The sequence below is a fragment of the Coregonus lavaretus genome, assembly GCF_964263955.1.
Source record: "Coregonus lavaretus genome assembly, chromosome: 5".
NCBI lineage: Eukaryota > Metazoa > Chordata > Actinopteri > Salmoniformes > Salmonidae > Coregonus > Coregonus lavaretus.
The window spans coordinates 25918154-25933630 of NC_139992.1; the positions used below are offsets into that span (position 1 = coordinate 25918154).

At 44.0% G+C, this 15477-nt stretch overlaps 1 protein-coding gene across 11 annotated transcripts in view; it reads right to left on the reverse strand.

Moving 5' to 3' along the window:
* Positions 1–15477, reverse strand: part of LOC311130025 (nectin-4-like) — a 54258-nt gene that overhangs the window by 17187 nt on the left and 21594 nt on the right. For all 11 annotated transcript variants that reach the window (XR_014613329.1, XR_014613330.1, XM_084162631.1 and 8 more), the window contains 2 exons: positions 9478–9783; positions 5932–6034 (listed from right to left, as the gene is read on the reverse strand). Coding sequence is in view for 9 of the 11 variants with exons in the window: in XM_084162631.1 (XP_084018757.1) it covers positions 5932–6034; positions 9478–9783 (409 nt within the window). In the remaining 2 variants the exon portion in view is untranslated. The remainder of the gene's footprint in view (positions 1–5931; positions 6035–9477; positions 9784–15477) is intronic.

The window sequence follows — 15477 nt, forward strand, 5'->3', positions numbered from 1 at the left end:
CACTTTCACCCAGTTCTCCTCTGAATCATTCAGATGTTCATTGGCAAACTTCAGACAGCCCTGTATATGTGCTTTCTTGAGCAGGGGGACCTTGCGGGCGCTGCAGGATTTCAGTCCTTCACGGCATAGTGTGTTACCAATTGTTTTCTTGGTGACTATGGTCCCAGCTGCCTTGAGATCATTGACAAGATCCTCCCATGTAGTTCTGGGCTGATTCCTCACCGTTCTCATGATCATTGCAACTCCACGAGGTGAGATCTTGCATGGAGCCCCAGGCTGATGGAGATTGACAGTTATTTTGTGTTTCTTCCATTTGCGAATAATCGCACCAACTGTTGTCACCTTCTTACCAAGCTGCTTGGCGATGGTCTTGTAGGCCATTCCAGCCTTGTGTAGGTCTACAATCTTGTCCCTGACATCCTTGGAGAGCTCTTTGGTCTTGGCCATGGTGGAGAGTTTGGAATCTGATTGATTGATTGCTTCTGTGGACAGGTGTCTTTTATACTTTTATATCTTCTGGATCATCCAAATGCACTCTAGCAAACTTCAGACGGGCCTGGACATATACTGGCTTAAGCAGGGGGACACGTCTGGCACTGCAGGATTTGAGTCCCTAGCGGCGTAGTGTGTGACTGATGGTAGGCTTTGTTACTTTGGTCCCAGCTCTCTGCAGGTCATTCACTAGGTCCCCCCGTGTGGTTCTGGGATTTTTGCTCACCGTTCTTGTGATCATTTTGACCCCACGGGGTGAGATCTTGCATGGAGCCCCAGATCGAGGGAGATTATCAGTGGTCTTGTATGTCTTCCATTTCCTAATAATTGCTCCTACAGTTGATTTCTTCAAACCAAGCTGCTTACCTATTGCAGATTCAGTCTTCCCAGCCTGGTGCAGGTCTACAATTTTGTTTCTGGTGTCCTTTGACAGCTCTTTGGTCTTGGCCATAGTGGAGTTTGGAGTGTGACTGTTTGAGGTTGTGGACAGGTGTCTTTTATACTGATAACAAGTTCAAACAGGTGCCATTAATACAGGTAACGAGTGGAGGACAGAGGAGCCTCTTAAAGAAGAAGTTACAGGTCTGTGAGAGCCAGAAATCTTGCTTATTTGTAGGTGACCAAATACTTATTTTCCACCATAATTTGCAAATAAATTCATAAAAAATCCTAGAATGTGATTTTCTGGATTTTTTTTTCTTAATTTGTCTGTCATAGTTGACGTGTACCTATGATGCAAATTACAGGCCTCTCTCATCTTTTTAAGTGGGAGAACTTGCACAATTGGTGGCTGACGAAATACTTTTTTCCCCCACTGTACATACACACACACACACACAGTGGGGAGAACAAGTATTTGATACACTGCCGATTTTGCAGGTTTTCCTACTTACAAAGCATATAGAGGTCTGTAATTTTTATCATAGGTATACTTCAACTGTGAGAGACGGAATCTAAAACAAAAATCCAGAAAATCACATTGTATGATTTTTAAGTAATTAATTTGCATTTTATTGCATGACATGAGTATGATCACCTACCAACCAGTAAGAATTCCGGCTCTCACAGACATGTTAGTTTTTCTTTAAGAAGCCCTCCTGTTCTCCACTCATTACCTGTATTAACTGCACCTGTTTGAACTCATTACCTGTATAAAAGACACCTGTCCACACACTCAATCAAACAGACTCCAACCTCTCCACAATGGCCAAGACCAGAGAGCTGTGTAAGGACATCAGGGATAACATTGTAGACCTGCACAAGGATGGGATGGGCTACAGGACAATAGGCAAGCAGCTTGGTGAGAAGGCAACAACTGTTGGCGCAATTATTAGAAAATATTCAAGATGACGGTCAATCACCCTCGGTCTGGGGCTCCAAGATCTCACCTCGTGGGGCATCAATCATCATGAGGAAGGTGAGGGATCAGCCCAGAACTACACGGCAGGACCTGGTCAATGACCTGAAGAGAGCTGGGACCACAGTCTCAAAGAAAACCATTAGTAACACACTACGCCGTCATGGATTAAAATCCTGCAGCACACGCGAGGTCCCCCTGCTCAAGCCAGCGCATGTCCAGGCCCGTCTGAAGTTTGCCAATGACCATCTGGATGATTCAGAGGAGGAATGGGAGAAGGTCATGTGGTCTGATGAGCTTTTTGGTCTAAACTCCACTCGCCGTGTTTGGAGGAAGAAAAAGGATGAGTACAATCCCAAGAACACCATCCCAACCGTGAAGCATGGAGGTGGAAACATCATTCTTTGGGGATGCTTTTCTGCAAAGGGGACAGGACGACTGCACCGTATTGAGGGGAGGATGGATGGGGCCATGTATCGCGAGATCTTGGCAAACAACCTCCTTCCCTCAGTAAGAGCATTGAAGATGGGTCGTGGCTGGGTCTTCCAGCATGACAACGACCCGAAACACACAGCCAGGGCAACTAAGGAGTGGCTCCGTAAGAAGCATCTCAAGGTCCTGGAGTGGCCTAGCCAGTCTCCAGACCTGAACCCAATAGAAAATCTTTGGAGGGAGCTGATAGTCCGTATTGCCCAGCGACAGCCCCGAAACCTGAAGGATCTGGAGAAGGTCTGTATGGAGGAGTGGGCCAAAGTCCCTGCTGCAGTGTGTGCAAACCTGGTCAAGACCTACAGGAAACGTATGATCTCTGTAATTGCAAACAAAGATTTCTGTACCAAATATTAAGTTCTGCTTTTCTGATGTATCAAATACTTATGTCATGCAATAAAATGCAAATTAATTACTTAAAAATCATACAATGTGATTTTCTGGATTTTTGTTTTAGATTCCGTCTCTCACAGTTGAAGTGTACCTATGATAAAAATTACAGACCTCTACATGCTTTGTAAGTAGGAAAACCTGCAAAATCGGCAGTGTATCAAATACTTGTTCTCCCCACTGTATATATATACAGTGAGGGGAAAAAAGTATTTTATCCCCTGCTGATTTTGTACATTTGCCCACTGACAAAGACTGATCATTTCTATCATTTTAATGGTAGGTTTATTTGAACAGTGAGAGACAGAATAACAACAAAAAAATCCAGAAAAACGCATGTCAAAAATGTTATAAATTGATTTGCATTTTAATGAGGGAAATACGTATTTGACCCCCTCGCAATCAGAAATATTTCTGGCTCCCAGGTGTCTTTTATACAGGTAACGAGCTGAGATTAGGAGCACACTCTTAAAGGGAGTGCTCCTAATCTCAGCTTGTTACCTGTATAAAAGACACCTGTCCACAGAAGCAATCAATCAATCAGATTCCAAACTCTCCACCATGGCCAAGACCAAAGAGCTCTCCAAGGATGTCAGGGACAAGATTGTAGACATACACAAGGCTGGAATGGGTTACAAGACCATCGCCAAGCAGCTTGGTGAGAAGGTGACAACAGTTGGTGCGATTATTCGCAAATGGAAGAAACACAAAAAAACTGTCAATCTCCCTCGGCCTGGGGCTCCATGCAAGATCTCACATCGTGGAAATCAGCCCAGAACTACATGGGAGGATCTTGTCAATGATCTCAAGGCAGCTGGGACCATAGTCACCAAGAAAACAATTGGTAACACACTACGCCGTGAAGGACTGAAATACTGCAGCGCCCGCAAGGTCCCCCTGCTCAAGAAAGCACATATACAGGCCCGTCTGAAGTTTGCCAATGAACATCTGAATGATTCAGAGGAGAACTGGGTGAAAGTGTTGTGGTCAGATGAGACCAAAATCGAGCTCTTTGGCATCAACTCAACTCGCCGTGTTTGGAGGAGTAGGAATGCTGCCTATGACCCCAAGAACACCATCCCCACCGTCAAACATGGAGGTGGAAACATTATGCTTTGGGGGGGGGTTTCTGCTAAGGGGACAGGACAACTTCACCGCATCAAAGGGACGATGGACGGGGCCATGTACCGTCAAATCTTGGGTGAGAACCTCCTTCCCTCAGCCAGGGCATTGAAAATAGGTCGTGGATGGGTATTCCAGCATGACAATGACCCAAAACACACGGCCAAGGCAACAAAGGAGTGGCTCAAGAAGAAGCACATTAAGGTCCTGGAGTGGCCTAGCCAGTATCCAGACCTTAATCCCATAGAAAATCTGTGGAGGGAGCTGAAGGTTCGAGTTGCCAAACGTCAGCCTCGAAACCTTAATGACTTGGAGAAGATCTGCAAAGAGGAGTGGGACAAAATCCCTCCTGAGATGTGTGCAAACCTGGTGGCCAACTACAAGAAACATCTGACCTCTGATTGCCAACAAGGGTTTTGCCACCAAGTACTAAGTCATGTTTTGCAGAGGGGTCAAATACCTATTTCCCTCATTAAAATGCTAATCAATTTATAACATTTTTGACATGCATTTTTCTGGATTTTGTTGTTGTTATTCTGTCTCTCACTGTTCAAATAAACCTACCATTAAAATTATAGACTGATCATGTCTTTGTCAGTGGGCAAACGTAAAAAATCAGCAGGGGATCAAATACCTTTTTCCCCTGACTGTATGGGGGATTGGAAATGATGCAGACAATCACATTGATGGAAGCTACAATCTACCCCCCCAATTTTTTTTTACTCAGTTGCCGGAGAGTAAGGAAACCGCTCAGGGATTTCACCATGAGGCCAAAGGTGGACTTTAAAACAGTTACAGAGCTTAATGGCTGTGATAGGAGAAAACTTAGGATGGATCAACAACATCGTAGTTACTCCACAATACTAACCTAATTGACAGAGTGTAAAGAAGGAAACCTATACAGAATACAAATATTCCAAAACATGCATCCTGTTTGCAATAAAGCACTGAAGAAATACTTAAAAAATGTGGCAAAGCAATTAACTTTCTGTCCTGAATACAAAGTGTTATGTTTGGTGCAAATCCAATACAACACATTACTGAGTACCACTCTCCATATTTTCAAGTAGAGTTGTGGCTGCATCATGTTATGAGTATGCTCGTAATCGTTAATGACTGGGGAGTTTTTCAGGATAAAAAAAGAAACGGAATGGAGCTAAGCACAGGCTAAATCCTACAGGAAAACCTGGTTCAGTCTGCTTTCTACCAAACACTGGGAGATTAATTAATCTTTGTTATTTTTTTTGGGTGGTAGATTTTCATTTATTACTTTCCAACCCCATCACCCCTCCCTTAATTTAATTAAAACTAGTGAACAACAACACTTAGGCCTCTACATACAATTGACATTTTATGGACACATAAAATAATACAATAATTATATTTTGTTTGTTTTTACTCCTGAACTTTCTCTACCCACAACCTCTCTGATCATTTTCATGATGTCCATCCGGTTTGCCTCTACATGCCATATCCCCCAAACTGTGCTCTTTCACAAAAGTTCTCAACCTATATACTTATTATGGATTAATTCATCTTTCAGCAGGACAATTACCTAAAACACAAGGCTAAATCTACACTAGAGATGCTTACCAAGAAGACAGTGAATGTCGCTGAGTGGCCAAGTTACAGTTTTGACTTAAATCTACTTGAAAATCTATGGTAACACTTGAAAATAGTTGTGTAGCAATGAACAACAACCAATTAGACAGAGTTTGAAGAATTTTGAAAATAATAAATGGGAAAATATTGTACAATCCAGGTGTGAAAAGCTATTAGATACTTAACCCAGAAAATCTCACAGCTGTAATCACTGCCAAAGGTGATTTTAACATGTATTGACTTAGTGGTGGGAATGCTTATGTAAATTAGATATTTCTGCATTTCATTTTCAATACATTTGCAAACATATCTAAATACATGTTTTCACTTTGTCATTATTTGGTATTGTTTGTAGATGGGTAAAAAAATAAATATTTAATCCATTTTGTATTCAGGCTGTAACACAACAAAATGTGGAATAAGTCAAGGGGTATGAATACCTTCTAAAGGCACTGTAGGAGTGTGAAAGCATAGGCTACCTGGTCCAGGTGTAGTTGGCTTTTGGGTTGCTGTCTGCTACACATAGGAACACTGTGGCTTGGGAGGCCTCACTAAGGGTAATGTTCACTGTCTGAGGTGGATCTATGGAGAGAGAGGGAGGGAGAGAGAAAGGGAGGCATGAGTGTCTGCTATACAAATTGATGGAAAGTGGTGTTGGGGGAAAAACATACAACATTATAAAATCCATGTACACAAACAACAAGTGGGTGGTTAAAATGGGCAAAAAACACATAAGGGATGCCTTACATACATAAGTATTCAGACCCTTTGCTATGAGACTCGAAATTGAGCTAAGGTGCATCCTGTTTCCATTGATCATCCTTGACATGTTTCTACAATTTGATTGGAGTCCACCTGTCGTAAATTCAATTGATTGGACATGATTTGGAAAGGCACACCCCTGTCTATATAAGGTCCCACAGTTGACAGTGCATGTCAGAGCAAAAAACAAGCCATGAGGTCAAAGTTATTATCAGTAGTGCTCCGAGACAGGATTGTGTCGAGGCGCAGATATGGGGAATGTCTGCAGCAATGAAGGTCCACAAGAACACAGTGGCCTCCCTCGTTATTAAATGGAAGAAGTTTGGAACCACCAAGACTCTTCCAAGAGCTGGCCGCCCGGCCAAACTGAGCAATAGGGGGAGAAGGGCCTTGGTCAGGGAGGTGACCAAGAACCTGATGGTCACTCTGACAGAGCCCCATAGTTCCTCTGCGGAGATGGGAGAACCTTCCAGAAGGACAACAATCTCTGCAGCACTCCACCAACAGGCCTTTATGGTAGAGTGGCCCAGATGGAAGCCACTCCTCAGTAAAAAGCACGAGAGCCCGCTTGGAGTTCATCTAAAGACTCTCAGACCATGAGAAACAAGATTGTCTGGTCTGATGAAACCAAGATTGAACTCTTTGGCCTGAATGCCAAGCATCACGTCTGGAGGAAACCTGGCACCATCCCTACGGTGAAGCATGGTGGTGGCAGCATCATGCTGGGGGAATGACTAGTCAGGATCGAGGGAAAGATGAATGGAGCAAAGTACAGAGAGATCCTTGATGAAAACCTGCTCCAGAGCGCTCGGGACCTCAGATTGGGGTGACGGTTCACCTTCGATCAGGACAACGACCCTAAGCACACAGCCAAAACAATGCAGGAGTGGCTTCGGGACAGTCTCTGAATGTCCTTGAGTGGCCCAGCCAGAGCCCGGACTTGAACCCGATCGAACATCTCTGGAGAGACCTGAAAATAGCTGTGCAGCGACGCTCCCCATCCAAACTGACAGAGCTTGAGATGGTCTGCAGAGAACAATGGGAGAAACTCCCCAAATACAGGAGTGCCAAGCTTGTAGCATCATATCCAAGAAGACTTGAGGCCGTAATCACTGCCAAAGGTGTTCAACAAATTACTGAGTAAAGGATCTGAATACTTTTGTAAATGTGATATTTCAGGGGTTTTTTCCCCTTCTAAAAACCTGTTTTTGCTTTGTCATTATGGGGTATTGAGTATAGATTGATTAGGGAAACATAAAAAAAAAAAATGCATTTTAGAATAAGGCTGTAACGAAAAAAAATGTGGAAAAAGTCATGGGGTCTGAATACTTTCCGAATGCACTGTGTATATCAACGAATTGGCAAGGGCACTAGAACAGTCTGCAGCATCTGGCCTCACCCTACCAGAATCTGATGTCAAATGTCTACTGTTTTCTGAGGATCTGGTGCTTTTGTCCCCAACCAAGAAGGGCCTAGAGCATCACCTAGGTCTTCTGCACAGATTCTGTCAGACCTGGGCCCTGACAGTAAATCTCAGTAAGACAAAAATAATGTTCCAGTTGCCCAGACCACAAATACAGACACCACAATCTAGACACCGTTGCCCTAGAGCACACAAAAAAACTATACATACCTCGGCCTAAACATCAGCACCACAGGTAACTTCCACAAAGCTGTGAACAATCTGATAGACAAGGCAAGAAGGTCCTTCTATGCCATCAAAAGGAACATATATTTTCACATACCAATTATGATCTGGCTAAAAATACTTGAATCAGTTATAGAACCCATTGCCCTTCATGGTTGTGAGGTCTGGGATCCGCTCACCAACCAATAATTCACAAAATGGGACAAACACCAAATTGAGACTCCGCATGCAGAATTCTGCAAAAATATCCTCTGTGTACAACATAAAACACCAAATAATGCATGCAGAGCAGAATTAGGCCGATACCTGCTAATGATCAAAATCCAGAAAAGAGCTGTTTAATTCTACAACCACCTAAAAGGAAGTGATTCCCAAACCTTCCATAACAAAGCAATCACCTACAGAGAGATGAACATGGAGAAGAGTCCCCTAAGCAAGCTGGTCATGGGGCTCTGTTCACAAACACAAACAGACCCCACAAAGTCCCAGGACAGCAACACAATTAGACCCAACTAAATCATGAGAAATCAAAAAGATAATTACTTGACACGTTGGAAAGAATTAACAACAAAACAGAGCTATTTGGCCCTAAACAAAGAGTACACAGTAGCAGAATACCTGACCACTGTGACTGACCCAAAATTAAGGAAAGCTTTGACTATGTACAGACTCAGTGAACATAGCCTTGATATTGAAATAGGCAGCCGTAGGCAGACCTGGCTCTCAAGAGAAGACAGGCTATGCGCACACTGCCCACAAAATTCAAATTTGGATAAACTCCCATATCTATTGAGTGAAATACCACAGTGTGCAATCATAGCAGCAAGATTTGTGACCTGTTGCCACAAGAAAAGGGCAACCAGTGAAGAACAAACACCATTGTAAATACAACCTATATTTACGTTGATTTATTTTCCCTTTTGTACTTTAACTATTTGCACATCGTTACAATACTGTATATAGACATAATTACATTTGAGTGTAATGTTTACTGTTAATTTTATATTATTTATTTCACTTTTGTTTATTATCCATTTTACTTGCTTTGGCAATGTAAACATATGTTTCCCATGCCAATAAAGCCCCTTAAAATGAATTGAAAGAATGAAAGAAAGAAAGAAAGGAGTTACAGTTACTGCAGCTATAGAATGTCAATAAGGCCTACACACACACCAAGACAGATACAGTACCAGTCAATGAGTAGGTGTGTCCAAACTTTTGACAGGTACTGTATATGACACCCATAACAATGACTCTAGTCTGCAAGGAGTGGGCAGTGGTGAAGCTTAAATCCACAGATAAGGTAGGAGTCTAAGAATGCAGTCATTTGTGTGTGAACCTGATCTTCCTCCATTTCAGTTGGATTATTTCCAGTAGCGGAGCAGTACAATGATAGACTTGTAAAGGCCCATTCCACTCTGTCTCAGAACTGTGTTTAAGCTAAAGACAATAACAGTTGTTACAGCCTAGATTAGATGGACAGGAATAAAAGTGGTCAGGGCAGAAGCAGCAGAACAGGCTCCATAGGTAGAGGCCTACTATACACACACACACAGAGACTGGTTAGAGGGGCTACTAGGCCCACAGCCAGTGAAGGCAGAGGGTCTATACTTACAGTGGATGTCGATTGTGTAGGTCAGGGTCCTCTCTGTTGTCATGGCAGACTGGTTGACCACACACTGAACCTGCTGCTGATTGGCTGCTCTGGTTGGCACCCCGAGCAGGTGGCTGACTACCGTGGTGGTGCCGTTGGCGTGCTGGGTGGAGTTGGTCACTGTCCTCAATAAACTGCCGAATGCATCCGTGTTCCACCTCACTTCTGCCTGTGGCTTGGCACCAGCAGCCAAACAGGTTGAAAAGAAAACCTCATTCTCCCCAACGACAGGAGGGACACCAACTGTAACACTCACCACTGGAGGAACTATGACCAGCAAACAAACAAACAAACAAATAGAGAACAGAAAATATTAACTAGTCATTAATTGTACATTTCAGTGAAAAAACAAACACACAGCCAGCCATGTGAAACTTATTCAAATGCTCATGTTGCAATAGGCATCATTAGTACAGTGGGGGAAAAAAGTATTTAGTCAGCCACCAATTGTGCAAGTTCTCCCACTTAAAAAGATGAGAGAGGCCTGTAATTTTCATCATAGGTACACTTCAACTATGACAGACAAAATGAGAAAAAAAAAATCCAGAAAACCACATTGTAGGATTTTTTATGATTTTATTTGCAAATTATGGTGGAAAATAAGTATTTGGTCAATAACAAAAGTTTCTCAATACTTTGTTATATACCCTTTGTTGGCAATGACACAGGTCAAACGTTTTCTGTAAGTCTTCACAAGGTTTTCACACACTGTTGCTGGTATTTTGGCCCATTCCTCCATGCAGATCTCCTCTAGAGCAGTGATGTTTTGGGGCTGTCGCTGGGCAACACGGACTTTCAACTCCCTCCAAAGATTTTCTATGGGGTTGAGATCTGGAGACTGGCTAGGCCACTCCAGGACCTTGAAATGCTTCTTACGATGCCACTCCTTTGTTGCCCGGGCGGTGTGTTTGGGATCATTGTCATGCTGAAAGACCCAGCCACGTTTCATCTTCAATGCCCTTGCTGATGGAAGGAGGTTTTCACTCAAAATCTCACGATACATGGCCCCATTCATTCTTTCCTTTACACGGATCAGTCGTCCTGGTCCCTTTGCAGAAAAACAGCCCCAAAGCATGATGTTTCCACCCCCATGCTTCACAGTAGGTATGGTGTTCTTTGGATGCAACTCAGCATTCTTTGTCCTCCAAACACGACGAGTTGAGTTTTTACCAAAAAGTTCTATTTTGGTTTCATCTGACCATATGACATTCTCCCAATCCTCTTCTGGATCATCCAAATGCACTCTAGCAAACTTCAGACGGGCCTGGACATGTACTGGCTTAAGCAGGGGGACACGTCTGCACTGCAGGATTTGAGTTCCTGGCGGCGTAGTGTGTTACTGATGGTAGGCTTTGTTACTTTGGTCCCAGCTCTCTGCAGGTCATTCACTAGGTCCCCCCGTGTGGTTCTGGGATTTTTGCTCACCGTTCTTGTGATCATTTTGACCCCACGGGGTGAGATCTTGCGTGGAGCCCCAGATCGAGGGAGATTATCAGTGGTCTTGTATGTCTTCCATTTCCTAATAATTGCTCCCACAGTTGATTTCTTCAAACCAAGCTGCTTACCTATTGCAGATTCAGTCTTCCCAGCCTGGTGCAGGTCTACAATTTTGTTTCTGGTGTCCTTTGACAGCTCTTTGGTCTTGGCCATAGTGGAGTTTGGAGTGTGACTGTTTGAGGTTGTGGACAGGTGTCTTTTATACTGATAACAAGTTCAAACAGGTGCCATTAATACAGGTAACGAGTGGAGGACAGAGGAGCCTCTTAAAGAAGAAGTTACAGGTCTGTGAGAGCCAGAAATCTTATTTTCCACCATAATTTGCAAATAAATTCATTACAAATCCTACAATGTGATTTTCTGGAAAAACATTTCTCAATTTGTCCGTCATAGTTGACCTGTACCTATGATGAAAATTACAGGCCTCACTCATCTTTTTAAGTGGGAGAACTTGCACAATTGGTGGCTGACTAAATACTTTTTTTCCCCACTGTATCTACACATTTACTGTACAGTATTTGAGGTTTGGGCAAATCCGGCTTTATCAAATCAAATCAAATTTTATTGGTCACATGCGCCGAATACAACAGGTGCAGACATTACAGTGAAATGCTTACTTACAGCCCTTAACCAACAGTGCATTTATTTTAAACAAAAAAAGTAAGAATAAAACAACAAAAGTGTTGAGAAAAAAAGAGCAGAAGTAAAATAAATTGACAGTAGGGAGGCTATATATACAGGGGGGTACCGTTGCAGAGTCAATGTGCGGGGGCACCGGCTAGTTGAGGTAATATGTATATGTGGGTAGAGTTAAAGTGACTATGCATAAATACTTAACAGAGTAGCAGCAGCGTAAAAAGGATGGGGTGGGGGGGCAGTGCAAATAGTCCGGGTAGCCATGATTAGCTGTTCAGGAGTCTTATGGCTTGGGGGTAGAAGCTGTTGAGAAGTCTTTTGGACCTAGACTTGGCACTCCGGTACCGCTTGCCGTGCGGTAGCAGAGAGAACAGTCTATGACTAGGGTGGCTGGAGTCTTTGACAATTTTGAGGGTCTTCCTCTGACACCGCCTGGTATAGAGGTCCTGGATGGCAGGAAGCTTGGCCCCAGTGATGTACTGGGCCGTACGCACTACCCTCTGTAGTGCCTTGCGGTCGGAGGCCAAGCAGTTGCCATACCAGGCGGTGATGCAACCAGTCAGGATGTTCTCGATGGTGCAGCTTTAGAATTTTTTGAGGATCTGAGGACCCATGCCAAATCTTTTTAGTCTCCTGAGGGGGAATAGGCTTTGTCGTGCCCTCTTCACGACTGTCTTGGTGTGTTTGGACCATGATAGTTCGTTGGTGATGTGGACACCAAGGAACTTGAAGCTCTCAACCTGTTCCACTACAGCCCCGTCGATGAGAATGGGGGCGTGCTCAGTCCTCTTTTTTTTCCTGTAGTCCACAATCATCTCCTTTGTCTTGGTCACGTTGAGGGAGAGGTTGTTGTCCTGGCACCACACGGCCAGATCTCTGACCTCCTCCCTATAGGCTGTCTCATCGTTGTCGGTGATCAGGCCTACCACTGTTGTGTCGTCGGCAAACTTAATGATGGTGTTGGAGTCGTGCCTGGCCATGCAGTCATGGGTGAACAGAGAGTACAGGAGGGGACTGAGCACGCACCCCTGAGGGGCCCCCGTGTTGAGGATCAGTGTGGCAGATGTGTTGTTACCTACCCTTACCACCTGGGGGCGGCCCGTCAGGAAGTCCAGGATCCAGTTGCAGAGGGAGGTGTTTAGTCCCAGGATCCTTAGCTTAGTGATGAGCTTAGAGGGCACTATGGTGTTGAATGCTGAGCTGTAGTCAATGAATAGCATTCTCACGTAGGTGTTCCTCTTGTCCAGGTGGGAAAGGGCAGTGTGGAGTGCGATAGAGATTGCATCATCTGTGGATCTGTTGGGGCGGTATGCAAATTGGAGTGGGTCTAGGGTTTCTGGGATAATGCTGTTGATGTGAGCCATGACCAGTCTTTCAAAGCACTTCATGGCTACAGACGTCAGTGCTACGGGTCGGTAGTCATTTAGGCAGGTTATCTTAGAGTCCTTGGGCACGGGGACTATGGTGGTCTGCTTGAAACATGTTGGTATTACAGACTCAGTCAGGGACATGTTGAAAATGTCAGTGAAGACACTTGCCAGTTGGTCAGCACATGCTCGGAGTACACGTCCTGGTAATCCGTCTGGCCCTGCGGCCTTGTGAATGTTGACCTGCTTAAAAGTCTTACACACATCGGCTACGGAGAGCGTGATCACATAGTCATCCGGAACAGCTGGTGCTCTCATGCATGCTTCAGTGTTGCTTGCCTCGAAGCGAGCATAGAAGTGGTTTAGCTCGTCTGGTAGGCTTGTGTCACTGGGCAGCTCGCGGCTGTGCTTCCCTTTGTAGTCTGTAATAGTTTTCAAGCCCTGCCACATCCGACGAGCGTCAGAGCCAGTGTAGTATGATTCAATCTTAGACCTGTATTGACTCTTTGCCTGTTTGATGGTTCGTCGGAGGTCATAGCGGGATTTCTTATAGGTGTCCGGGTTAGAGTCCCGTTCCTTGAAAGCGGCAGCTCTACCCTTTAGCTCAGTGCGGATGTTTCCTGTAATCCATGGCTTCTGGTTGGGGTATGTACGTACGGTCACTGTGGGGACGACGTCATCGATGCACTTATTGATGAAGCCAGTGACTGATGTGGTGTACTCCTCAATGCTGTCTGAAGAATCCCGGAACATGTTCCAGTCTGTGCTAGCAAAACAGTCCTGTAGCTTAGCATCTGCGTCATCTGACCACTTTTTTATTAACCGAGTCACTGGTGCTTCCTGCTTTAGTCTTTGCTTATAAGCAGGAATCAGGAGGATAGAGTTATGGTCAGATTTGCCAAATGGAGGGCGAGGGAGAGCTTTGTATGCGTCTCTGTGTGTGGAGTAAAGGTGGTCTAGAGTTTTTTTTCCCTCTGGTTGCACATTTAACATGCTGGTAGAAATTAGGTAGAACGGATTTAAGTTTCCCTGCATTAAAGTCCCCGGCCACTAGGAGCGCTGCATCTGGATGAGCGTTTTCCTGTTGATTAATGGCCTTGTACAACTCATTCAGTGCAATCTTAATGCCAGCATTGGTTTGTGGTGGTAAATAGACAGCTATGAAACATATAGATGAAAACTCTCTTGGTAAATAGTGTGGTCTACAGCTTATCATAAGATACTCTACCTCAGGCGAGCAAAACCTCGAGACTTCCTTAGTATTTGATTTTGTGCACCAGCTGTTGTTTACAAATATACACAGACCGCCACCCCTTGTCTTACCGGAGTCAGCCGTTCTGTCCTGCCGATGTAGCGTATAGCCTGCTAGCTGAATGTTATCATTGTTGTCGTTCAGCCACGACTCCGTGAAACATAAGATATTACAGTTTTTTATGTCCCGTTGGTAGGATAACCGTAATCTTAAATCGTCCATTTTATTTTCAAAAGATTGAACGTTGGCTAATAGGATTGATGGAAGAGGCAGTTTACTCGCTCGCCGTCGGATCCTTACCCCGATCTGCGTCCGCGATATCTCCGTCTCTTCCTCACGCGAATGACGGGGATTTGGGCCTTGTCGGGTGTCTGTATGATATCCTTCGCGGCCGCCTCGTTGAAGAAAAAATCTTCGTCCAATACGAGGTGAGTTATCGCTGTCCTGATATCCAGAAGCTCTTTTTGGTTATAAGAGACGATGGCAGAAACATTATGTACAAAATAAATTACAAATAACGCGGAAAAACACACATAATAGTACAATTGGTTAGAGGGCTGTAAAACCGCAGCCATCTTCTCCGGCGCTGTTCTTGGGTTTTAGCTCACCTTCTGGTGTGAGGTACCTGCACCTGAGGTATTAAGTTTCACTAACCATATACTGGACTCACTAATTGTACAGTAGCTCTTATCCAGCTATCCAGTTAGCTAAACAGTCATTCAAATAACTCCATGAGAAGCAGGGTGCCGTTTTGGAAGTTTACTTGAATAACAGTGTGAAACTGCAACAAACGCAAAAGGTCATGTTTCAGTTACAGAGACAGAGTACAGAATTTCTTACACAATAACTGCACTAAATGTATGAAATAAAGTCAATAAATGCAGATGTATGCTTGATATTGCTAAGCTAGGTATCCCTATGGAGAAACAGCACAGAAGCTGATGCTAAGTAGCTAAAAGCTAACAAAATTCTTTACAGAGACTTACAGAAACATCAAAACAATGGTCGATAAACATTTGTCGTGTTAATAAACAAATGTACTTACAGACATTGCGTCTTACAAAGCTTATAAAGAAGGATTGTAACTACTCTGTCACACTTGCACATATTACAAATTGCTTCACATCTGGAACTGCTTCCTGTCACAAACAGGTCAATTCTGCGCTGCTGCACTTAAACTACCACTAAAGGGTGCTAAAACAACTAACA